We start from the raw sequence: 26,916 nt of genomic DNA on the forward strand, positions 1-26,916 counted from the left end.
CTGTTATAGTTGCTCTCCTATTAGAACTATAACCAATCCTGCCATAGATCATTTGTGATTTAGGATACAATATTTCTGATAGATGGTTTATAAGAAGAGAAATGTACTGTGGGCTTGTGTGATCCTTCTTTATCAGGAAACCATAGTTGGTCAGTTATTTCACTTAAACAAGGTGAAATATTGCTGCAGAATGAGGAGCACTATAATATAACATGTTCTGAGGAAACTGGAGAAAAGAAACAATGAATAGAGGCAGCTCCATGTGCCTTTAAATGTCTAGTTCCTTCATAATCAACTGGGAAGAGAGTTTAGTGAGTCATTTATGATGATTCTATTATGATTGCATATATTTATTCTAATTATGTAATGTTTGTGTAGATTTATAGCTGTTGGAATTACAGAATGGAGTCAAATGGAATTAAAAGAATGGTTTTTTACTCATCCAGGACAGGTGATTCTACTTGTGGTAAGAAGTACTTCCTAGTAAAAACTTGATTATAATACCATTTTAATTTGGGGAAAAATTGACACCAGATTTTGTATTAAAGACGTCATATACTGAAACACACAAGTAATTTCTTGAACAATGAAATTATAGCTCTCTATCTCCTATGATTTCTTTTTTTTTGTTTTTTTGTGTTAGAGGAAGAAGGTAACTTTAAGTGTGAGATAGGAAGCTTCTTGGACTATTTTAATGCTTACCTTCTTTTTCTGTGGCTAATTATGCACAAGGTCTTTGCTGCGTAGTGGAGGCTAGGCTAGTGTTCGCTGCAGCAAGATTTCTTGGACAGACATATTTTCTGGTGCCCCATTTTCACTTTCCACTCTCTTTGGGGCAAGTGAACAACTTATAGCACAATTTAAATCTTGTTTCACTGCCAGACAGGACAGATTTGCCAGTGGGCACATCTTTGCCTGGGACATCTTCTCTCTGCCCATGGCTGGGAGGGCTTTCAAACTTTATTTTAGGCAAGACTGTTTTAAGACAAGTCTGTCTCTTCTCTTCTCTTGCAACAGTGGCACAGAGAGGTAGAGAGTATGTGTGTGTGGAGAAGAAGGGTGTGGGGAGTGAATATCAACTCTGTGCCTTTAAGGTTCTTGATGGGGAGAGTTAAGAGAACCAGAAGAAGCAGAAGCCCAGCAGAGTTTCAGCAGACAAACTGTGCTACAGCTTGTGTGCTGCCTCCTTGCATCCAAACAGAGAAATGCAAGGAGAGCCCATTGGGCAGAGAACAGGCTTGAGGTAAGTGTTCCATGCATAATGGGCCATTGTGTGGAATGCGAAACGCAGGAGATACTGTAAGCATGGCCATTACTTACAAGCCTGAAGAAGACTTGAGCTTATTTGCTTTTTTCTCCCTCCTCTGCTCATATGCAGGTCAATAATGAACTACTTCCCGATTTGTGGCAGGTCTTAGTAAGAGTGATCACTGACCTTTAAGTATGTCATTTGCCTTCTTGGATGCAATTTCTCTTAGCAGATTGCAGGACCTTTCTGAAGGGTTCCAGGGAGTAAGAAGAACATATTCTAATATTGCACACATTTTTGAAGATGCTTCATTCTAATTTCTGATCCAAGGAACACTGAAGGATGATTATGCTATTCTTGAAAACCTCCAGAATATCCAAAACCTCTCCAGATTAATTTCAAACCAGGATTAAATTACATTTTAGAATCCTGGCTTTCAATGAAGAGTGAAAGCCATAATTTTATTCAGACATAATGACAAAATGTGAATACATTCTTCAAGTGTTTGCACCCATGAGGAGAAAAGAAATAGGGAATATGTGGGACCTTGAACCTTGTTCCTTTATTATGATTCTAAAGACTAGAGACTGAATTTATGATCTTAAATCTCTAGAGAATTAAGTTTATTGGAAAAAGGGACTTGCTTCAAAATATACCTTCTTAATATATTGTCCACATATTAGGATACTGTAGGTTTGTTTTGGTGAATATGGCACTATATTACGTTGTATGGAATTATATTTCTAATTCCGCTTTCAAATCTTTACCTCATGAATTGTTTACAACAAATCTTGCCACCAAATGCTACATTTTCTTCTTTGAATTACAGACTTTCATTGAATTACATTTTCCCTTCATTTTTCCTCCATTGTGTGTCCAAGCACTTTTACTGCCATTTTTCCTGTCCATTTTACTTATCTGCTTCTCTTGTGTGTGTGATCATGTTGAAATTGTCTTTATTTCCCCACCCAAACAACCTGACCTTTATCCACACCCCTGTGTGTGCCAATTTTCAACCATTTTCTCTTTTCCTCCTCCATTTTCAAAAGAAATTTGAAAAAAATCTGTCAGATAAAACTAGCAATGTTACATTGAGGCAGAGATAAGAGGGGTGATTAGATCAGCTTTGTCAATTTCACCTAGAGTTTGCAATGTTAACAATCAGGCAAAGTTAGAAGGAGGCAGGGGTGATTGGATCAGCATTTTCAATTTCACATAGAGATTGCAATGTTAATGTTCAGACACAAATACAAAGAAGTAGGAGTAATTAAATCAGCTTTTTCAATTTCACATAGAGCTTACAATGTTAACATTCAGGCACAGATACAAAGAAGAAGGGAAATTGGATCAACTTTGTCCATTTCACATTGAACTTTTGATGTTAATGTTCAGGCATAGATACAAAGAAGCAAAGGTGATTACATCAGCTTTGTCAATTTCATATCAAACTAGCACTATAACATTAAGGAAAAGATACACTGTAACCATAGTTAGGAATGAATAAAATTGATGAGAGACTGCTGCAGTGAAGATTGTACATTATTGCAGCTCTTATTTGGCTGAAAAGGTGGGTTACTTATATCTGTTCCTTCAGGTAATTATGTCTGCTCCGGAAGGGTTTTTTGAGGGGGTGGGGTTCCATTTTGTATGGGTTATTCCAGTGGTGGGATTCAAACATTTTAACAACAGGTTCCGATGGTGGTGGGATTCAAATAATGACTGTTAAAAAGTATTAAAATATATTTTAATATCACTTTTTATTTTAAGTATTAAAAATATTAATCTATATATATAAAAAGCTAACAGTGTTTTTGTTGATGACAGTATAACTCAGTAACTGCTGGACCAATTCCTCTGAAAATTCCCAGCCACTATAGTCAACCAGGCAAGAGTGTTTTTAGATGTTCACATACCTGAAATTTCACACCTGGCCCAGGTAAAACACCTTTTTCCTGGCGCTCCCTGGTGAAGGACATGCAGCTGCCTGTGTGTAACTGTCACCCTTAAAATGTTCATGCTGCTTAGAATGTTCACTCAGATGGCCAGATGTGAACAGTGGAAACAGTACATAGGCAGTAACTCGAGTGGAAGTGAAACACATACACACACATACACACGAGGGGGAGGGAGAGGGAGGGGTGGCATGCAAGGGAGCAGAGGGAGGGAGAGGAAAGGGACGGAGGGGGAGGCATGCAAAGGAAGAGAAGTGAGAGAGGGGAGACAGTGAAGGGTGGCATGCAAGGGAGGGGAGGCAGGGGGCCCAGCATCTTGATATGACCCACCCACCCTAGCGGAGGGGAAGGGAAGGGAAGGAGGGGGAGGGGTGGCATGCAAGGGAAGAGAAGTGAGGGAGGGAAGAGAGTGAAGGGCGACATGCAAGGGACAGGAGGGAGGAGCCAGGCACCCTAGATTCCCTGAATACTGCGGTTACAGTTCAGAAAACCAGGCACACATTACTCAGGAGTAAGCTTGGTACAGCAACTGTGACATACTTTGAATGGCTGCATCGCACCCCTCAGAGGGTTTCCTCAGAAGCGACACCCATTGCCACCAACCAAACTTACTCCCAGGTAAAGGATCATGACCAGCCAGCCTAGAAGTGTGGGAGGGGTGCCTTTCCATTCCCCCCCAAGGAATGCGGGCACACACATCACTGACATCAAATAGTATCAGGCTGCGTGTTTGCATGAGCACATACTGCTGGCCTCTGCAATTGATTTGCTGCTACTGTTCCTTTCCCATTTCAACACAATAAGCCACAGCAACACGTGGCTGGGCCCTGCTAGTACTTAATAAAAATATTTTAAGTATTTAAAAAGTGATATTTTAAATTTTAACAACAGGTTTTACAGAACCTTTGGAACCCCCTGAATCCCACCTCTGGGTTATTCTAAATCACAGGTGTCAAACTTGCGGCCCTCCAGATGTTATGGACTACAGCTCCCATCATCCCCTGCCAGCATGATGGGAACTGTAGTCCATACCATCTGGAGGGCCACAAGTTTGACACCTGTGTTCTAAATGGTAGAAATTGAGGCTGAGACATTTTTTGAATTGCAATATCAACATAACTGTGCAGTAGTACTAGAGCTTCTGTGCAAAAGAAAAAAAAGGGGGAAAGTTGTTCTTTTGCATCACGGATTACATTTTACCACCATTAGGAATAATAAATTTTCAGCTGTAGCATGTGGAATAAATGTCACTGAAGAGACAAGGGGAACAACAACAGGGGGAAGAGAGGAGTGCAGAATGATTTTACAGAAAATGTTACCAAGTCACAAAGTTTGACCACTGGAAAAATCTGTAGGTAAGCTGTGCATGCAGAAAAAGGTCCCAGTGTATCATTAATGCTACAGAACACTAGGACAGAAAGGTTCCCTGTTTCCTGCCTACAACATAAAGGTTATGAAACCGGAATACTTTCCTTCTAAGACTCACTGTTTCATAACTGTGTGTGTTTACTCATTGATGAGGTAAAGATACTCGAAGACATGGTATGTAGGAGGCCATGCAAAGTGTAGGATGTGCTCAAATGCTGCTTATGATTTAATATTATGTTTTAGAGCTCTTTAATTTCTCTCTCATTTATTTTCTAGAGTAGTCCCATATTTCTCCTTTTCCATCCTCCCATTTGTCTTCATGGTTTGAACATGTCTGCTCTCCTTACCTTTTGTATTTTCTAGCTGTCCTGCAGCACACAGTCTCCCCCACCTCTGCCACCCCAATGTAAAATTTCAGACATTCAAACAAGCATTTGACTTATTTGGCCAAACTAATGTTTGGTAACAGGATGCTTTTCAACACTGATTAACCCTTCTAAAAGAACATGAATAGAAATATTATCATGTGCTGTTCAACAGTGATCTTCCTAACTGCTAGGTGAAAGAAGTATAGAACAATAAATAGTTATTTTAAAATATTGAGTAATATTGTGAAATGCTAACAAGACTTTTTCATTTCTAGAGTCAAATAATGTTTACTAACGATTGTGAAACGAATTTTCAAACTTCTGATCCAAAGAAGGAGATGATAGCAAGCCGTGATGAAGTAATCTACATTCTAGATCAATTTACAGAGATAGCATCAGAAATTCTTCCCTTTCACAAGCAAACCACATTGGAGGCTCTGGTTACTTTGTACATCCATTTCAGGGATATACTAACTACAATGATACAGCATAAAGTCTTTAAAAGTGAAGATTTTGAATGGAAAAGGTGCATATCTAACTAAACATTTCTGTAACTGCTAAAATTATATTATTTAAAAACCATTTTAAAAAAAATTATGTAAAACTAAGAATATTTTATATGAGCCAACAAATTGTTTTGATTACATTTCCTCTTTTAAACATCTGTATTAAATTTCATAATCGGATTCAAGCTCTGGCCTGTCTTTACACAGCTTTTTAAAATTTGCTCCTGATAATGCTTTTTTATTTTCACATTTTCTGCAGATCTATTATAAATTCATAAATTTTCATTTCTATTTCATAATATTATTCTTCATTTAGCTTGGAAGTGGGCCATTACATGCTATCTTTATAATTCTAATATTACCTTATAGTTTCAAACATGAATTTCAAATAAGACATGAATTGATAAATAAGATTTTCTCTGCTGTTTTGTGGGACAAGCCTTAATGAATGATCTTTCACTTTTGCAAAGGAGCAGATGTTACTTTTCTGTGTACCACTTTCTCTGTACATCACATTGAAGGGCTTTCCACCTGTTCACAACCATAATTCAAAGCTGCATCTATAAGGGGAAATTTTTCATTTCTAATCTTTAGGTCTAGAAGTTTTAGAATTGTACCCCTTCTACAATCAACCCAACAACCCTGGGCCATCCTGCAAGAAGGGAAGGGCACAACTCCAAAATTGTCAAAAATCTGTGGAAGGGATGCCCTTACTGACAAAAATCCCATCACCATTGGGGAAACAGGCGACAGTTGAAATCTCCATTGCAAGACTCTGCGCATTCCAATAGATGCTGCAGTCCAACTAGAACCTCCCCTCAGTTCTGACAGTCTTCCTCCACTTCCAGTTCATCCCAGAAGTTATCTCCATTCTAGACTAATCCATGGAGACACTGGAACTGGAGCATTTCTTCTTCCCCAGTGGAAAATGTGCCATCTCAGAGAGGCTCACCAGTTCCGAGGTGACCTCCAACTCTATAGGCAACCCTATGAACAAATGACCTTCAAAATGTCCTGTCATTGACAGCCTTTCTCAGATCTTGCAAATGCAAAGCTGTAGCTTCCTTTATTGAGTCAATCCATTTCAGGTTATGTATGTGTACAGTGCTTGATTAAAAGGACTATTTATTTTACAAAAATGTTATATAAAAGTGTTTTTATTTCAGGCAGTTACGTTATGAATGGCATGAACTTAGCCCTTGTAGAGTTATTCAAGGTTATGCATCCTTTGATTATGATTATGAATATTTGGGCTGCTCTTCGCGATTGGTTATTACCCCTCTCACAGATAGATGCTGGTTAACCCTAACTGGAGCTCTACAGTTGAATCTGGGAGGCTGTCCTGCTGGTCCAGCTGGTACAGGAAAAACAGAAACTATCAAAGACCTATCAAAAGTAAGTATTATGTTTGATGTCACCAGTAGGCTTGGAGATTCAAGTGCACTGACTCCTGGAATCGGGCCAAATCTGAGCACATTTGGGCATATTCAGAATATGTCTTGCCCAAATATGAACAAATCTTTTTTTATTATTATTAATAACAACATAAATAAAGAAAATACATAAGTATAAAACAAACATTTTGACATAGAATAACAACAAAGTTACATACACTTATAATTACACACATAAAATTGTATATCCTCCACCTTAACCCTAATCCTTTATCCCCACACACCTATACACACACTAAGAAAAAAGACATAAAAACAAACAAACAAGCACACAAAACAGAAAAAAAACTACAAAGAAAAATATAATGCATATATATTTATGTATATATATATATATGAGCAGACTTCAAAAAATCTCTATTTGTATTTTTACCTTAATCTTGTATGTTATTTTGACTATTACAATACTGTTTTCTGAATATATTGAGTCCATTTTTCCCATTGTGTTTGGTAGTTATGATCTAGCTTATAGTCGGCTTCATCTACTATTTTTGCAAGTTTTGCCAATTCTAATACTTTAATTTGCCATTCAAATTTGGATGGATTATGATTGGATTTCCAATATTTCGCCCATACAATTCTGGCTGCAACTGTTAGATATTGAAACAGTGACATTTGAGTTTTACTCATTTTTAAATCTATCATACCCAATAGATATCTTTCTGGTTTCGAAGAGATCTTCCTGTTTAGAATGATGTTAATTTCTTTATGTATCATTTTCCAGAATTGGGTGGCTTTCTCACAAAGCCACCATTGGTGGATAAATGTCCCCATTTGTTTGGAACATTTCCAACATTTATCTGATGTATGATACATTTTTGATAATATACCAGCGCATCATCATTTTATAATGATTTTCTTTAATATAATTGCTTCTTGTAAGATTCAATGTGTTCTTCCATAATCTTTCCCATGACTCTAACATTATATTGTGGCCAAAATCTTTGGCCCATTGAATCATATAGTCTTTTATATATTCTGCTTCTAAGTCCAGTTCTAAGCAAAATTTGTAAAGGTTACCAATTAATTTTTTCGAGGATTTTTGTATCAATAAGAATAATTGATCGGGTTGCAGGTTAGTATTAAATCTGTTTTTATCCTTGGAAAAACAATTTTGTAATTGCATATAAAGCCACCAATCAATCTTCATATTCTGTTCATTCAAGACTTGAATCGGTTTTAATTCGTATTTGTAATTGTTTTCGATCAACTTAATATTAAGAAGATCTGCATATGTTATCCATTTTTCAATCTTATGGAATCTTCCAAAGAATGCCTCTTGAGGAGATGTTCAGAGTGGTAGATAGTTATAAAGTTTATGTTTGTATTTGTTCCATACTTTAAATAGGGAACATCTTATTATATGATTATAAAATTGTTTATTAGCTATAGTTTTATTATAATGTAAGAACGCATGACTTCCAAATTTTAGACCGTCTAATTCTAATGCTAACAATTTGGGATTTGAAAGACAAATCCATTCTTTCAACCATGATAGACACACAGCTTCAAAATATAACTTTAGGTTAGGTAAAGCCAAGCTGCCTTTAATTTTAAGTTCAGTCATAACCTTATATTTAATGCGTGGTTTTCTTCCTCCCCACAAAAATTTGTTAAGTTGCTGTTGCCATTCTTTAAATGGTTTATCTGTTTTAATTATTGGTATGGTTTGAAATAAAAATATAAATTTAGGTAACAAATTCATTTTAATTGTAGCAATGCGTCCTAACAATGATAGGTTTAATTTTTCCCAATTTCTAATATTGTTCGATATTGATCTCCACAGCTTCTCGTAGTTATTCACATAAAGATCTAAATTTGATTTAGTTATTGTAATACCTAAATAACTGACTTTGTTTGTAATTAAACATTCTATATTTTCCGTCAATTTTTTCTTATCTGCATCACACATGTTTTTAATTAACAGCTGTGATTTATCTTTGTTTACCATTAAACCCGAAACTTCAGCAAAAGTTTTTAGTGTATTTTGTAGATGTGTTGATGATTCTATTGGTTCTTCTAATAATACCACTACATCATCGGCGTAGGCCCTGACTTTAAATATGTCCTTTTTAATTCTAACACCTTTGATGTCTTCATGGTTTCTGATTTTATCTAGAAGAACTTCAATCGCTAAAATGAAAAGAAGCGGGGAGAGTGGACAGCCTTGGCGCGTTCCTTTGTTAATTTGGCATACATTTGAAAGCTCATTATTAATTATAAATCTTGCAAATTGCTCCTTATAAATATGGCTAATCCACGTACAAAATCTTTTGCCGAATCCTCTTTTTTCTAAAATACACATTATGAATTGCCATTCAATAGAATCGAATGCTTTACGAAAATCTATAAAGAATAGGGCTAATTGTCTGTCAGGTTTTTGTTCAAATGCTTCTATAACGTCTATTATTATTCTAACATTATCTTTGAGATATCTGTCAGGTAGAAAACCATTTTGATCTGTATGAATAATTTTTGAAAGAACTAATTTTAGCCTATCCGCCATAATTGAAGCAAATATTTTATAGTCCGAGTCTAATAATGAAATAGGCCTATAATTTTCCATATCCAGTTTGTCTTTCCCATGCTTTGGGATTAATGAAACATTAGCTACATTCCATGATTCTGGGACACCTTCCTTCTCGATGTTATTAAACAATTTTAACAAGATTTCTAGAAGCTCATTTGTGAATGTTTTATAAAAAAATTGTTATATGAACAAATCTGAATGCAAGGCATTCAGGCTTTCTTGGGTATTTTTGGTGGGGTTTTTTGCATTTTTGGTGTTTTTGCTGCACATTTTTGAAGATAGAGGAACTTTGCTTCTAGGGGCAGTGGGAGGGGTTCTGAGAGAACTCAGTCAGCAGACTTTATGTGTAGGAGTGGGGAAACAAGCCTTTGGGGGACCCATAAAATTGAACCCCCAGAAGCAAAGTTCACCAAACCTGCATGCTATTATCAGAAGTGCCTCCTGGAGCCACCTTGAAAGTCTGGTGTCTCTATCTTCAAATATGTGCAGCCTGCACAGAAATTCTTGGGCAATTTCTTGGGATGCCTGTCAGGGGTGCATTTTTAAAGCTAGTGGCACCAAAATTTCTGGGTCTCATCTGGAGACTATCTTGATGATACCGTCCATGTTTGGTGAAGTTTGATTCAGGAGGGTCAAAGTTATGGATCCTCAAAGGAGTAACCCCCTGTAGCAGGGATTGGATGCTCAGACTCCCTTTCTGGAGTCTGCCTCACTCCAACTCTCCCCAGAGAAAGAAAGTAAAGCCCCTGACAAAAACAAATGGAGGGAAACTCTGTGAGAGAGTTTTGGCTTTTGTGCAGCCAGACACCACCCTTTGTAGACACGCACATAGGAAAATAGACTGGAACCTTTTGGTAACGTGAAACAGAATTTGTAAAGTTTATTAGGCTAGAAATGTAGGCTTCTCAGTTGACTTGAGGGGTTTTAAATGCTTGTTGGTTACAGAAAGTAAAACTTATTTCTTGAGAGGATATCCAGTCAGTTACACTAAAGTTTTCTGTTTGGTCACACACAGGTGGCCACTATACTCCTTCTCTTAAAGAGGTTCTGGTTCTTAAGCTTTATCATACACACAGGTTCTGATTTACTTCAGCTTTCTCTCACAGAGGTTTCAGCTTTTAGTTGTTACACACAGAAACACTAGATTTTCTCTGTTCCACACCCTCCCCAGTTCACATAACCACCCAAGTCTTAAGACTGGAAGGATTCTGGCTTAACACTTGCCACCTTCCATTTCAGTCCCCTGTTAAGGCCTAACTGCCCCCTTTATGGACTGGTCTTCTCCTGACTGGGTTTTAAACTGAGGTTGTACAGACACTAGTCTGGACAGCCAAGCTGCCAAGCACCTGAGCAGCGGATTCACCTTCCACCAAGCCCAGGGCTTTCCCTCACACTCTTTCAAGCCTCCTCAGCCTGAATAGAGCAGTCTGACTACTGTCAGAATGCACAAGCAGCGACAGATCTCTCTCCCTGATCTGCATGCAGCTTTCTGGAACCTAGTCCACGAGCGAACCAAGACAAAAGAACCCTCAGCACTCTTGCTGCCTCCTTTTCTTCCCCCTGGCAATTTCCTTCAACCAATCAGGACTGAGCAGGCCCCAACTACTTCAGGGCAGTCTCTCCCTGGAAACCACTTCCCAAATATGGGCATTTGTCACACCCCCATCTCCTGATAGCTCCCATTGAAAACAATGGGGGCTGGAGTACCCACTTTGGGGGTCCATAACTTTGGACCCCTGAACCACACTTCCAAACTTGGTTTGTGTCATCAGGAGAGTCTCCGGATGATACCCTGAAATTTTGGTGCCACTAGCTTTAAAAATACTCCTCCTGCAGGCCAAAACATGAAAAAACACCACAAACACCACCACATAAAAATTCAAACAGATCCGAATTTTTCGGGTATACCCAAATATTCAGGTATATCCGAATTTGTTATTTGTCTTTTTCAGGCATACAGATAATTTTATGCCCAAAAAATGTGAATACGGATTTTACCAGATTTCTAGGGTATTGACCAAGCCTAATCACCAGTAATCAAAATATCAAATGAATCAGTATTGCATAACCAAATTTACAGTGCACTATCTAGTCCATCTAAGCCAATTTACTTCAACTGATTTAGATTTTAACTCTATTTCGGATTGCACTGCTTGTGAAAATATCATGAAGATCACATTATATGATAAGAGATCACATTGGGCTGTTGATAGCTGAGGCAAAACCACCTTAGTTTCAATATTCAGAGCTGAGAAGTTATGTGGTTACATATATTAGAATAGGTAACATTCAGCTAAGATGGATCAAATGCGACATTTTAGCGACTTTAAAATAAGACAGCTTGAGCAAAAATAAAATGTCCTGAGGACATCTTGCATGAGATCCTGCATCTTGCAGGTTCGTTTGTGTGTTTTTGTATTTTTTAGTGTTTTTTTCAGTTTTTAGGCCAGCAGCACCAAAATTTCAGGGATTTTTCAGGAGACTCTCCTGATGATACCACCCATGTTTGGTGAGGTTTGGTTCAGTGATGCTGTTTTAGGGTGGATTTTCCCCCACCCTGAAACAGCATCACTTTCAATATTTAAACTGGGAACCTCAGATTCTCCCTTTAAGTTCATGCCGAAGGGGGTGGATTTAAAAGGAGAATCTGGGGAAATTTGGAGGATGCCTGCTACCAGGGGTGCAATGGTTAACCTAGCAGCACCAAACTTTCAGGGTATCTTTAGGAAACACTCCTGACAATACCACCCAAGTTTGGTGAGGTTTGGTTCAGGGGGGTCCGAAGTTTTGGATCTTCCAAGGTGTAGCCCCCAACTCCTATTAGCTCCCATTGGAAACAATGCGGGATGGGGCACTCCCTGTGGGAGTCCATAACTTTGGACCCCCTAAACCAAACCTCACCAAACCTGAGTGGTATCTTCAGGAGAGTCTCCTGAAAAATCTCTGAAATTTTGGTGCTGCTAGCCTGTTAGCCCCCTGCAGGCCAAAAACTGAAAAAACACAAAAATACAAAAAAACACAAATGAACCTGAAATTTTTGCACCCCTCCCACGTGACCAAATGGGGGACGCCCGGGGACATAGGATACCCCATGTCCCTAGGCAAATACGCCTCTGATCTGGATGGACAGTCCTATTCCATGCTTAATATTTATTGAATTCTCCTTTTCCCATTAAATGTATGCAATTTCTTCTTCTCTAACACAGCATTTTCCCCCCATTAGGCCCTGGGAAAACTCTGTCTCGTTTTTAACTGTTCTGAAGCATTGGATGATAAGGTATGAAGCATAATTTATTTGATATATAATTTAAGAGGTTTTTTTCTAACATGCCACTACATTTCTTTTTGAAAATGTCATTTTACTAACAATACCTCTTATGCCTGTTTGTATTTCTTGAGAAAACCAATTTATAGATGTACTTTAATTGCAACAGTACAATCACTGTCTTTTGGTGGTGTGACTCAGAGCAAGTTCAGATATTTGTATCTATACTGATCCTGTGGCTATAAAGCTTTATTCAGCCCATCACATTCCCTTTGCATTCCTCCCTACTTAATTAAGGCAACATTCTGGGAAAGATTTGGTTGTTCCATGGTCACTGGTAGCCTGTTAGATGCAGTTTGAGCTTGCTTGCATAATTTGCAAGTGTATCAGTTTCCCAAGCTAGTCAGGCTATGTAAGAGGGAAGAGATTTCCCACTGACCCTGAACTTAATTCACCCAAATGGTCAAATGGTTGCAGTTCTGGATAAGTGTCACAGAACCAAGTTAGAGACACCAAATGTGTCTAAGGATACACATGAAAGGAAAAACATGTGGTAAGACTACGCTGTTGGGGGCAGGAGAATAATATTGGGGAGAGGAGAAGGCTGGAAGAAGGCTGAAGCAACTGGTACTGATCTTAATCAGTCAGTGCATGCCAGGGATACATGGAACTCCAGAATATCTTTATAATGTGTGGGGAAAGTCCCAGGTCTTAAACTGCAGTCATATCTCTTTACTGTTCATGGTTTAATTGTACATGGTGCCTCTTTTGGGAGAAGATAGGAAGAAATACAAGTTTCTGTCTCTAGTTCCCATAGTTTCCTTTTGACCCTGAAAGAATATTGCTGGAGTTATAGGACCCACATGAACGATTAGCCATGTGGCTTGACGGAAGATGGGGGCTTCAATGACTGTTTGTCTATGTGGCAGCTTTGACCTTAGGAATAATCTTTCAGTGTCCTGTTGGAGCTTTATAGGGTAGAAAACTATAGAAGCCTATAACAGCTAAGAACAGTTATTGCCTGTTCTAGGGCTTTTACTGTAGCTGGTCTTGGTTCCATCTCCTTGTTAGCATGAAAGATGTGGTGAAATTCAGAGTTTTTCTACCACACCAGAATTTTTTTCTCAATCTTTTAAAAATGTACTGAGCTTGTCTCTTTGTGTCTTCTTGGACAAGAACAGTTGATGAAAGAATTTCAAGCTCATAGATTCCCTATCCAAGTTTTCCTTAAAACCTGCCTTTAGTTATGTGTAAGTTACAGATTTAGAAAGAAAGGATCATCTTGAATTATGTAAGGATGACAAAAGGAAATGTGCACCGTATTGTCAAAGGCTTTCACAGCTGTAATAAACTGGCTGGCTATACAGTCTGGAAAACTCACAACAGCCAGATATGTGAACCATCTTCCTGGGAACTGAGCATCCCATCTTTTCCAATGCTTGCAGATTATTTAAAATTCTTAACTATTCCAGATCCAGTTGAACAGAGAGTCAGTTTGTGTGGGAAGGCAAATACAGAAACACCTGTTTTTTATTCAGTTGTGATTTATATTTTTCTACTAGCAGTAAAGCCTTCTGTAGGCAGAGGTGGGATCCAGCAGGTTCTCACAGGTTCCCGAGAGTAGGTTACTAATTATTTGTGTGTGCCGAGAGGGGGTTACTAATTGGTGATTTTGCCACGTGATTTTTGGCTTAGTTATGCCCCTCCTCTCAGCAGTAGCGCGCAGAACTTGAAGCAGTCTAGCAGGAGGTGCACCAGCGTGCGTGGCAGCCTGCGCCTGTGTGAATTCATTTCCGCCCAAGGACCAGCGCAGCGGCTGCATCCTTGTGACAGCCCCACCCAGGAATGCCCCGCCCCTGAAGGCCCGCCATGCCCCCGTCGTGCCCCACTCAGCCCCATTGGCGCTATGCCACAGTTTGAATCCCACCACCATGGGAACATGTTACTAAAATTTTTGGATCCCACCACTGGCTGTAGGGTAAGAAATGCATTGGGCCTAGATGGGGGGGGCGGTTTGAAGGGCAGGCAGGAGATTGGGTTTTCCCAGCTTCTGGGGGGGAGGGTGGGCAGAGGGATGGGAAGGCTTGTGGCAACCTCAGTCTGTCTTGTCTTTGGGGGTGAGAGAGGCTGGGGTAGAGGTGGTGGGGAGGGCTTGCTTAGGTGGCAGATCAGCTGATACACAGGCCCGGGTGCTTGGTGGGGAGGAGGGCTCATGCACCCCAGGGTGGGGGGAAAGCCAGGAGGGCTTGCTGGGGCTGGGGGGGAGGGCAGAGGATGGGGATGGAATGTCTGATTATGAATGTCTGATCTCCTGAGCGGGGATAGAATGTCCAATGATGAACCCTCCACCAATGAGTCCTGCTTCCTTATTGGTGGAGGGTTCGTCATCAGACATTCCATTCCTTAGCACTTTATTATTGGTAAGATAAGATCTTCTTGTATTACTCCGTTGATCTTACATTTTCCAGTATGGTCAAACAATTATCATTTAACTTATTTGCTGTCTGGTAAAGATGAAGCTGTTATTCTGTAGCTCATTATTTAACGGCTGTTTTAAAACTGCATCCAACTTATACCTACATGCTTATTTGCAAACAGGTGCTCATCTTGATCTGAAACTGGAACTATAGCAGCCTCTGTAATGTGGAATAGCCTTCTTAGGGCTGTTTGAATGCTTCCTCTTTCATGACTTTTAAGAAGCAAAGCAAAACAGAGTTATTCAGGAGGGCATTTGAAGTAGATAATGGCAGTTTTTTTGTTGGATTTTTGTTACGTTTGTTGTTTTATATGTTTGTTATAAGTTGCTGTAACTTGCCTTTGTTCCTATTTCTGAAATAAGGCAATATATTCTAAATACAATATTTTAAATTTATGAAAATATCTTTTAGGTGATGGGGAAATTTTTCTGTGGATTGGTGCAGTCTGGTGTATGGTGTTGTTTTGATGAATTCAATCGGATTGATGTAGAAGTTCTTTCTGCTATTGCATCACAGATTCAAGCAATCAAGGCAGCCAAAGATAGCCTTTCTGTCAGGTATTTCTTTGACATTAAATTTTGATCTTTTGCAAGTTGTAATACGGTAGGTCCAGACCAGGGGTAGGGAACCTGCGGCTCTCCAGATGTTCAGGAACTACAATTCCCATCAGCTCCTACCAGTATGGCCAATTGGCTATGCTGACAGAGGCTGATGGGAATTGTAGTTCCTGAACATCTGGAAGCTGCAGTTCCTGATCAGGCTTGACTGAACATGGACATGGCAAGCTTGGCTGCAATTAAAAAAAACAAAATTCAGAAAACATCGAGGTGGAAATGAAGAATGGGGTGAAACAGCGAATTTTTTTTATCAGGCTACTTCCAGTCAAAATCATTCCTCCAACTCCCTCCCCACAGCAGAATAATCCAATGAATTGTTCTTTTAAAGTTGCCCAGGAATGATATGCATGTTCTCCTGATAGTGCAGAAGGTGCAAGACATTGATGATCCAGTTGTGTGATCCTCAGCTGTGTGGATCGAACAACTGATAAGCACAGTGATTTGCTATATACATCCTGCTTAAAGAATGTAGGATACAGCCCTAAGTGAGGAGATATATTTATGTTTATCTGCCATTCTGGCCAGGAAAAGGGTTTGGCAGATTCCTTTCAATCCATTTCTCATTGGATGGTCTCTCCCATCACCATGTTTTATTCCTTAGTGAAGTTTGATATTCCTTGCTCTATACATGTCCATTCCACTAGGGTGCAGAACTGATTGACAGCTGTCTTTCAATGTATTCCCTTCCAGGACATCTCCTGGGCAGTGACATGTTCTATTACCACTATTGATTTTCTCTAGGCACTTTGCAATGGATTCTAATTCTGTAAAGAAGGTCAAATTAGGCAGTGTGAAAACAGCAATGTGAGCACAGAGGAGGAACTATCCCCTCCTATCCTGTGGCTGTTTTGTAGGAAGAGTCAAGGATTAGAATTGGGTAGAGTATCCCTCTAGTCTAGGGCAGTCAAAACTTTTCATAATTCTACTGTAGCAGGCCCAGATCCCAAGATAGTATGAGTGCACAGTTCGCTAAACTCAATGAATAACTATTACAAATAGAAGTTTGAATTCTTTTTTTTTAAATCTGGAATAGAAGCCTCACACGCATGTATGTAACTGAAAGAAATAAATCTCTTCAAAATCAGCGTATCCCTAGGGAGTTGCTCAAGGAAATATTAGAATTTTTTTGACTTAATAATATTTTTTGAATTTTTTGCAAAAAGCTGTTTGCAATCATTTTTCATCTTTCAAGAAGTCAGATGTATAGAAGGAAAAAATAGACTTTGGGGGCACAAAAATAGCAGTCTGGAAATGGATTCATGGGGGAATTAGGAAGAACCCCAGACAATGTGGTTTTCATCCTACCTAAAGCATTTTCCTGGAAGTTAAGAATGTCCCAAAAGCCAGGAAGAGAGAGATTGTTGGCTAGAATTGGATTTACAGCAAGCAGGTTTTTTTCTCCCTAAGAACTGCCATTTGATCCTATTATTTTGGTAAAAGCTTCCCCACAGAGTACCAAATATCTCTCATTGTGGCACTGGCTAATAACCAACTGACAGTTATGCTGTTAGCTTGGCAACTCAGAGGCATTACCAGCTCCACGAAAGTGCTCCCCGGTGCCCCAGCTCCCACCTGCCCCACCCTGCCATCTCATGCACCTCCCACACACCCTACTTATAGCTGGCTAGCCAGCAGGGGAATGGCCAGATGTATGGTAGGGTTTGGCAGCAGCCACAGCCTTTCAGCCTTGTTGCAGGTGAGCTCAGGTGGATGTCACAGTAGGCAAGCCGGCTCCACCGAGCCTCCAGGGCAGGCCTGCAGCTTCCATGATGATGCCTACCTGGAAGGCCACCAGTCTGGGCTCACCCACCACCAGGCTCTACTGCCTCCCAGCCTCCCTGGGAAAGGCAGGATCCAGCCTTCCAGGAGGAGGCTGGGGGCCAGCAGATGGAGCAGCTCTCAAGGTGGACCACGGCAGCAGCAGGCTGGCTCCCACCCACCCACCATCCAGGGGGGCTGGCCAGCTGCACTGTAAGCAGCTGCCTGGACCCATCCCCACCTACCGCCTGGAGCCACCCATCTGGGCCACCCACCTAGGGAAACCAGCTACAGGGGCCTGCTTTCCACTTCCTTCCTGCCTAGAACCACAAGACAAAATGGGTGTGTGCTTTCGGGGAAAATGGGATTACCCAATATCCCTCTCATGGAGTGCGAGGCAGCCCCTACCCACCCTGTACTACAGGATTTTCTCCTGTAAGTGAAAAAGAGAGCACACATAAAACTGTATATTCTTCAATATCAATATTACTAGGTTCTCGAGGTTTTTTGGGGCTATGGATTTTGGATATAATATTCCATTAGAACAATGGAAAAATATGTGGTCAAATGATCTTCAATATAAAGCTCTAATTTGAAAGAGAATTTTTATAAATTGATGTACAGATATAAAGGTGGGTGAAAGTATTAGAATCAGGAGAAATGGCTAAGCTTATTACATTGCTCAAAGAAGGGTATTTGATCAAATGTTTGGGCAATTGGAAACCTATTATAGAATATATACATACAAAAGAAAAAACAAACTTATGATTAATGGTTTTGAAGTCTTAATGTATTTTAAAATTAAGATTTAATACAGAAAAGTATTATGCTTAGCAGTTTAAACAGTATATATAAACCACATGCTTTTAGCATTCAATATATCTTCAGAAACATATTCTTAAAATAACTAATTTATTGTTTGGCATACTAGATTTGTTCACTGGAAGGGACAAGGAAATCGTCCTAAAAACCATTCTATGTGAATCTTTATTACCTTGAGATCCAGGGTGAAGTAATAAGAAAAACTAATTCTTTTTTTCAATAGCACTACAGTGAACACTTTAGCAAAAATGTTTTATTATTGCTATATTAAGCCCTACAACTTTCGAATTCATTATCTTCTGTACCAGTCTTTTGTAGCAATTTTTTAGAGAGTTAGAAATTTTCGGTGATTACTGATGAATTTTCCACATTTTAGTTTTCCTTATAAAGAGTTCCTATAAAGTAATAGCATCCATTTTAATTATATTTAGGGAAAGTAACCTGTCATTATTGTGCCTTTGTTATATAGTGTCTGTTGTTAAATATTAAATTTACCAGTTATTTTGATCAGTATAGTTATGTCATGCAATTATACAAAGTAAATCCAACAGACTAATTTTTCTGCTCCCTTTTTTTTTAGATACAAGATTGGTCAGATTGGAACTCCCCAGAACCAATTTAAAGTCATTATTTCGACCCTGTATCAATGATGGTACCGGATTATAAAGCTCATTGCTGAAGGCAATAATGTTGTTTTCAGAAGGTTTCAAGATCTTGCAAAATCACTCTCTGGGAGAGATGAAGTAAATCTTTATACCAGCTTTTGTAGCAAGCAATTGTCTCAACAATTTAAATATATGAAGGCCAGGAAGGATGTGCTTTAATGAAGATGTTTCTGCTTTCTCCTGCCTATAAGTGACGGGCAGGGAGGTCCTAATTTCAACCCTGAAGGAGGTGAAAGCAGGAAACCTGCCAGGTATTGATACTATTTGGATGCTTTCCTGAGATATAATCACCTTTTACAGAGCTGATTGAATGTGAAGGGAAGCCCAGGGACTGACAATTTCTGGTTAGCTTCAGCAAGAGAGATAATGCAGAGTGTAGCTCTTGCCTCCAAAAATCCAGTGCAGAGTGGGATTTAGTCCACTTCAGGAAGAGGACAGAACCAGAGTGTCCATTTTAGGAGTCTGTCTGTAGTGATAAGGCAATATACCCTCATGGCACGTGTACAGGCCTCTGCACTACAGCTGTGCCACTGCCACAGCTGCGCACTGTACTCATCCATTGTGTTCCCTCGCTGCTCCTTTGGCTCTGATGTGTATGCTCCTAGAATCCAGCATCATGCATTTGCGCGAAAGATACCAGGGGCTGCACCACTTCCATAGCATTTTTTTCAGGTTCTCTCCTATTCCACACTGGCTCTCATTGATTGTTCTAGGGTGACTTAACTCCTTTGTCTTAATCTCAAAGGTTTTTTTAAGAATTTGTATTCAAAGATTCTTTATGTGCTACAGAAACACAGCTTCAATTAATTTATATGTGTACCAGGTTGGTTTATCATTTATTATCTCAGCTTAAATTAAAATTTCAGTTCAGGAAGTAATCATCTTTAGATAATAGGAAGAACTAATCTATCTCTGCTTGCCATAATTTTACTGAATCTGTCTGCAAAGGCAATATGGAGATTTTTTTCCCAATTTTGTGTTTTCAGAAACTTACGGGATCTCATTATGATTTTTTTGGCATGAGGAGGCAATAAAAGCAGCTTTAATAAGGGTTTGGTCCCAAGAAGATTACAGGAGCTAAAAACACAGTAAGTCTCCACCAGTTTTAAATTAGCTTTATTTCCCATGCAGTTGGAAATGTTAGAAGCTGAGAACTATTATTAATGCTACTTAGCAGCACCTGTAGGTTTGCTTCACGTTGGCTGTTGTGGGTTTTTTTGACTGTGTGGCCACGGTCTATTAGTTTTAGCTCCTAATGTTTCCCCTTATCAGTGGCTGGTATCTTCAGAGGCATGTCACATTAAGATGTGTTTCTCTCCATTGCTGAAGATCCAATCCATAGATGAAGGTGAAACATTAGGAACTAAAACTACCAGATCATGGGCACATAGTCAAAAAACCCCACAACAACCAGTTGTTTCCTGCCGTGAATAGTACATTGATTCATATTTATCAACATAGTCCCAATGTAGTCCCACATGGGTATTGTGCAGGCCCAAATCACAATGAATGCAACGTCAGAAATAACCAATCAATCAATTACACGCTGCATTCAGGCTTTCATTCTTAAACATGGTAATTTTTAGTACAACTCATAAGCAGTGACAAACATCACATAAGCTTTAGTCTTCTAAAGATACAGTCAACATAAGTTACCAACCCCCCAACTGAATAAATTGGATCATCTCATTTAACATATCCAAACCAAATACTGGAGTCTTCGTTCCAATCAATAAGTTCATTCAGACATTATCTTTGTGTCCCGAAAGTCACTCTGTTATCTTGTTCAAGTCCACTGCATGAAAACTTATCCGTCCATCTATAATGGTAGGAATCAAGTCCCATAGAAACGCTTCATGTGTATCCAGCATTTTTTGCAATCTTCCTCCGTATCACCAGTCAGGTAATTCATTAAATCAGACTTAAATACCAGCAATGGTGTAAATATTCCATAGGCTGTCAATGGGTAATCTGCAAATAAGACAAACGTCACAACTACAATCCCCTATATACATAGATGTACAATCTTTTTTAATATAAGAAGTCAGGTTACATGTGTACTATAGTATGGGACTCCTTGACTCTCTCAACCTCCAAGGAGCCGCCACCTCCACATCATCACTTACAGCAGTATGTTTGAAGTTTCTCTTCCATGGGAAATCCAACTGAAAATCGCCTAATTAGATTTTACTCCTGGAGAAACTTATACCTAGCACTTTACAAATGACACATATAATCTAGGGCTTTATTCAGACTGAACTTATCCATCTGAAATTTAAAGATATACCGATTTCAACTTGTAGTATTTTCTCATCCATATTACTAGAGAGGGCTTCTTCCATAAAATGTTGAACTACGCAAAATCACAAATCAGAATCTACATGATGGAATTCTTGAAAATGTTCCACTAACGGTGCTTCATCTTTTCCCGTTCTAATTACCAACTCTCATAGTGAGTCCGATTGGCGGGTCTTAAGCTGGCCATTATCATTTTTCCCAATGTAAGAGTTTTAGGACAGGGACAGGAAAATAACATATGCATGTCCTCATTTCACGCGTTAGTATATAGGATTTCCAAGCGTCCAAGCGTATCAATGGCTCCTGGGAGGTTATTTGAAAGCTCAATTGCAATTTATAATAACTGGAAAAAGATGATACTCAGCATCCCAGGATTAGAATTAGGTGTCTGATTCAGATGGCTAAATTCTAGAAATCACTGTGATACCCTACCTCAGGAAAAAAAAAAATCACTTAATGAGTTCAAAACAAGCAAACATAGATCTGGTTTTGGAAATTTGAGTTTTCTCTAGTTCTGTTTGGCTTGGAACTTTTCCTTGAAAATGGATAGGAGGAAATTATTGCTTACTGTCATTTAGAGTAATTGGGAAACTACTTTTCTTAGCTAAAAACAAACAAAACAAAGAAAAGAAGTGTCTAGATGCTAATTGGAAATGTGAAAAAAAATAGAGAATTAAAACAAAAGATAAAATGTTTCCCAAAATATGGAAGAAACTTCTAACCCGTGTGCTTTGCATTTGAACTTGAGATTTAGATTTTATTTATATTATGCACTTTTGGTTTTTTAACTAGAAATGTTTTTTTTTGAACTATTATCATGATTACCTTGAATTTTAAGAAGTAAAGGTAGACTATAAATGTTTTAATGAAAACAAACAAATAAGTTCACATAAATCAGATATAATAATATATGCGTGAGTGTATGGGATTTAAAGAATTGAGTACAGCCATTGATATTCAAATTATAGTACCAGAAGCTTAATAAATTAATATTTACAGTGGAGTCCTGTAAAAGGATTTATAATTACTGGATTTGTTTTTAAATAGAAACAGTATTACAAAGGTTTTCAGAGGTGGAAGAAACTTCATTATTATGATCAGTGTGCTGGAAAGAAACTGACTTTTACCAAAAATTCCTTGTTAGCGAAGATGTTTCACTTTATATTTAGGGACATTTTGACAGATCTATTTTCCAGAGAATAGAAGGATTCCAAAAGAAATGGAAATCCATTGCAACTAGAGGTAATGAAATAAACATAGTCCTTAATATGGTGCCCTTCTACTAAATGAAGAATCTTTCTTTCACTGGAGACTTCTGTAAATTGAAGGAATCTTAGAACTGACTTCATGTTACTTTTTGGTGAGTTGGGTTGGGATTACCTGGACCCAACATGATTTCCTTATAGTCACACAGGAGCTGTAGCAGAAAGGTATTTCTAAAACACATGGAGCCCAATTCTGATTGGAATTTCTGTGTGAGGGAAGGAAAGGCTCCTTCTCCCTTCGTCTCCCTTTGCATAACTTTGGAACTGTACACTCTTGGAACACTCCATGTGGAGGTCCAAAGTTATACAAATATCTCCCTGCTAAAACCATTTAGGGTCCAGAAAACACTTTGAAATGGAAGGCAGAAGCTCCTCCACCACTTGTACTATAGTTCAAGTCAGAGTTGGATTTCCTGCAGCTGTGTGACTTCACAGAAAGTGTTTTGAATCTAGAAAATCCCCACCCAAGTGGCCAAAACAGTAATATGTAGTTTAGACTATATTTTCAATGTAAAAGTAACATTTTATTTAGGAGAAGAAAATATAATATAAAATATTATAATATAATTATTATTGTAAAGTTAGGAGAGTGGGTTCAGGTTTACACAAACAGGGGGAAAAAAGAGAGATTTATGAGCATGATTATTGATCTGGAATCAAGAGTACAGGAGACATTATGAATGATAAAATGGTTGTGAAACAATTTTTTACTTTGTGAGATTTAATTTAATCCCTGAAGAACATTCATATTTCTCCATATAAACAGGCTGTCAGAAGAGACTTTTCTAATCATTAGATTAATCTATGTTTTTTGTTATATTTCTGTCCTGTTTTATTTAGATTATGGATCACTTAGCATGAATTTCCAAATTGATAAAACAAAAGGAAACATCATTTATCACCTTTTTTATTTTTTTTATGCAACAAGATACTATCTACTAATTTAAAGAATTATATGGCCCTGAATGCACTTCTTACCATGTGTACTTTTAGAAATGGCCTTATCTATACCAAAAAAAAAACTTGAGTCCTAATTCACTTATTTACTTAAATAATACTTGAGTAGATATTAATTTAAAATGCTTATTTGAGTTTACAGTTACATCAAGTAATATCAAGATAATAGTTTGTAGCTGAGGGTGCTGAAATACAATATATATCTTTATAAGTGTTTAATATGAGATATAAGATTCTGTAGTAAAGTAGAAGCATGTATGAGTAATGTACCTTTTATATTAATCCAATCCTAAGAAATGCGAAATATAAATAATTTCATATAACATTTGCCAAATGTAGTATTTGGAAATCTGCATTTTTATCTTACATCTTTGGAGAAACATTTTAAATCATGGAAGAGGTAGGGGAGAAAAGGCCTGTGCACACAATTCTCTGAAGCTGCAAATTAGCACTTTAAAAACTTTAAAACACCCAATAAATGAACCTCTAGTATCAAGAGTGATTTGGCACAGAATTGTCAACCTTCACGTGGAGCCTGGAGATCTCTCAGAGTTTCAGCTGATCTTCAAATTATATGACAATTACCAACAAGTAGCTTCCGTGGGAATTGGACTATATGGGATTTATATACCCTACTGAGGTCCTTCCCATTCTCAAGTCCTGTCTTCCTCAGGCTTCATGACCACATCTCCAGAAATTTCCATACCCAAAGTTGGCAACCCTAGTTTGGCACCAGAAGTTTTCTGATTGGAGTATGATTCAGGGGAGGTGGTAATGCAGCAAAAGAATATTCTGTTTTGTAACATTTTTTGTTTGTTTTCAAAATTCCATTAAATTTCCTGCACCTTGAATGCTAAACTTCAAAATAATGTTACCCAGGATTCCATGGGAAAATCTTAAAAGCAGTTTCCACTTCCCAAAGCATAGTTTATTTCAATTTAATTTGTAGGATTTGGGCAATGGATTTTTCTTTGTTGTTTTGAGAGGCAATTATGAGTCAAATATGAGCATGTAATTGTGGATGTAATTCTACTCATAGCTACTGTCTTTTTTTTCTGTCTCAGAAGGCAATATCTGTTGCAATACAACAATTATGTATTTTGCACAACCCTGGAGCAAGAGATCAGATAGAGAAGGTTGTGCAGTTTTACAACCAAATTATGGTAAGTGCATCATAGCATTAATTCATATGGAAAGAGTCCTGGGGTTTAGATGTATGAAGGAATATATACTGCACTATTCAGGATTTCTAAATAAATATTATTATAGCCATTATATTGCAGTAATAGGGAATTGTGGAAATGGCTTAGGTGTTGCAAGAAAACTTACTGAGAAAAAAACACAAATTGGTATTCCTAGACTAAAAATGTATGCTTTGAGTTTCAAAAGTGTTTACTAAGATACCACGGCATTTTAAAGAATATTAAAAAATCCAGATTTCTCATTATAAGTATCTTTTTAGGCTCATGTTGGTGTGATGCTAGTAGGACCTACAGGTGGAGGGAAGACTACTATTAGAACGATTTTGGGAAGAGCCTTGATAATCTTACTATTACTAGATTTTGAAAGTCTTACAAAACTGGATCCTATTTTACAGGTAAGGAGTTTAATTTCAGGATGTAAGCCTTGTTTATTAGGGCATATATACCTGAAACAACTGTTTTCCTTGAGCTGAATCTGGTAAAGAAGGCTACGCATCTGTTCAAATTGTGGTAAATGCTCTTCCACATCAGGCTCACCATAAAATCCAGAGGTATATCCTATTTAAAACACATCCCAATCCTATGGAGGAGGGGTGAATTGAATTGTGGACCTTAGTGGGAACTCCTTAGTGGGAAGAGGGGTCACACTGCTTACACATCCATTTCCAGACAGTGAGCTGTAGAGGGAGTATTAAAAGAAGGTTAGCCTTGGACAATGTTAATTCACATATAATTATTGGGTTATTTTCTCCTCAGAATGTATGCTAGAAGCAGGCAAAGTAGACACTTTTTTATTTATAAAATTACAAATTAGTGTGTCAGTCTTGAAAGTGAACTTTTTTGGACAGATAGATCTAACTGTACACTAGGAGTGAGATCCAGATGAGATGTCTTTTAGCATCCGCTTGTCTGATCATTTGCCAAAACTTTCTGCCAAAAAACCACTAGAAGAAAGACCAAAAGCAGCATTGGAAAATCCTGGAATCCCACCCTTGTACACACTGTCCAAGTTTATCATTTTAATGAGATTATATCACAGTTTTCATAATATATTGTTATTGTAGGGAATGAGTATTTTGTAGCAGTATGAACCTTGGGAATTTTGAAAGTTTCTCAGTTTTATCAATTCAATGTGCCTAACCTCTCCCTTCCTAGCCTGTTCCCTTTGATTTTTCCATCTACGGGAGCAAGCAGAATATCAAATGTTGTTACTGGCAACAAGAAACACATGGATTGGCTGGGTTTAGGAGGTTTTTTTTTTTTTTTTTTTTTTTACGAAAGTATTAGAGCATATTTGCTTGCATCAACTGATTTTTTCTCATGACCTCTGTAACTTATAGACAAGTAGCATGCATACCCTACCTGTAGCATGCACTGTACCCTGATCCTGGTAAGCACTGGCCTTCCATAGTATTTTTTAATAATGCATCAGAAGTATCCCATACCATGTAGAACATATTTCACATAATGCTATGAATATTGTAGAAGCCTTAAAAGGACACCTATGAAGCTTACTATTAAGAACTGTACATTCACAGAAAGAAAAGATAGGAAGCCTTGAATTTCCAGAGTCTCTAGATCCAGCATCCTATTTTTGTATAAGCCGGCTGCCAGATTACCCTGGAGGGCCAGCGAACAGGGCAAAAGGACACAAGACCTTCCTTGATGTTTGTCTTCTAGCACTGGTTCAGTTTGTTAAAAGGATTTTGCTGTATCCTGAGTATAGAAGTTCTCTCCTAGTCACCATAGGTAGTAGCCATAGATGGAGCCTATCGCTTCTATTCAAGAGGCGTTCCTCCAATTGGGCAAAGTGGACGAGTTGCCCAGGGTGCCCCCCACTTGTAGATTTTGCCAAAAACTACGGAGGTGCGTTTGTGGGATTTTTTGTATTTTCAGTGTTTCTCCATTTTTTACTGGCAGCCTGCAGAGGGTGCAGTTTTTAGGCTGCTTGGCACCAAACTTTCCAGGAGGATGTTTTTGGGAGACTCACCTGATGCTATCACCCAGGAATGCGGTGAGGGTTTGGTTCAGGGAGTCCCAAAGTTATGGACTCCCAAGAGGCAGTCTCCCATCACCATTGTTTCCAATGTGGGGGTTAATAGGAGATGGGGCTACGCTTTGCAGAGTGCGATAACTTTGGACCCCCTGGAAACAAACTTTAAT

At 38.5% G+C, this 26,916-nt stretch overlaps 1 protein-coding gene across 1 annotated transcript in view; it reads left to right on the forward strand.

Annotated features, from left to right (window-relative positions):
- The window catches only part of DNAH14 (dynein axonemal heavy chain 14), a 306,182-nt gene that overhangs the window by 92,950 nt on the left and 186,316 nt on the right, over positions 1–26,916 (forward strand). Inside the window, 5 exon segments of the mRNA XM_048504880.1 lie at positions 379–466; positions 5,213–5,463; positions 6,610–6,838; positions 12,651–12,704; positions 15,581–15,726. Coding sequence (XP_048360837.1) covers positions 379–466; positions 5,213–5,463; positions 6,610–6,838; positions 12,651–12,704; positions 15,581–15,726 — 768 coding nt within the window.

The sequence above is a fragment of the Sphaerodactylus townsendi genome, linkage group LG01, assembly GCF_021028975.2.
Source record: "Sphaerodactylus townsendi isolate TG3544 linkage group LG01, MPM_Stown_v2.3, whole genome shotgun sequence".
In the NCBI taxonomy this organism is placed as follows: domain Eukaryota; kingdom Metazoa; phylum Chordata; class Lepidosauria; order Squamata; family Sphaerodactylidae; genus Sphaerodactylus; species Sphaerodactylus townsendi.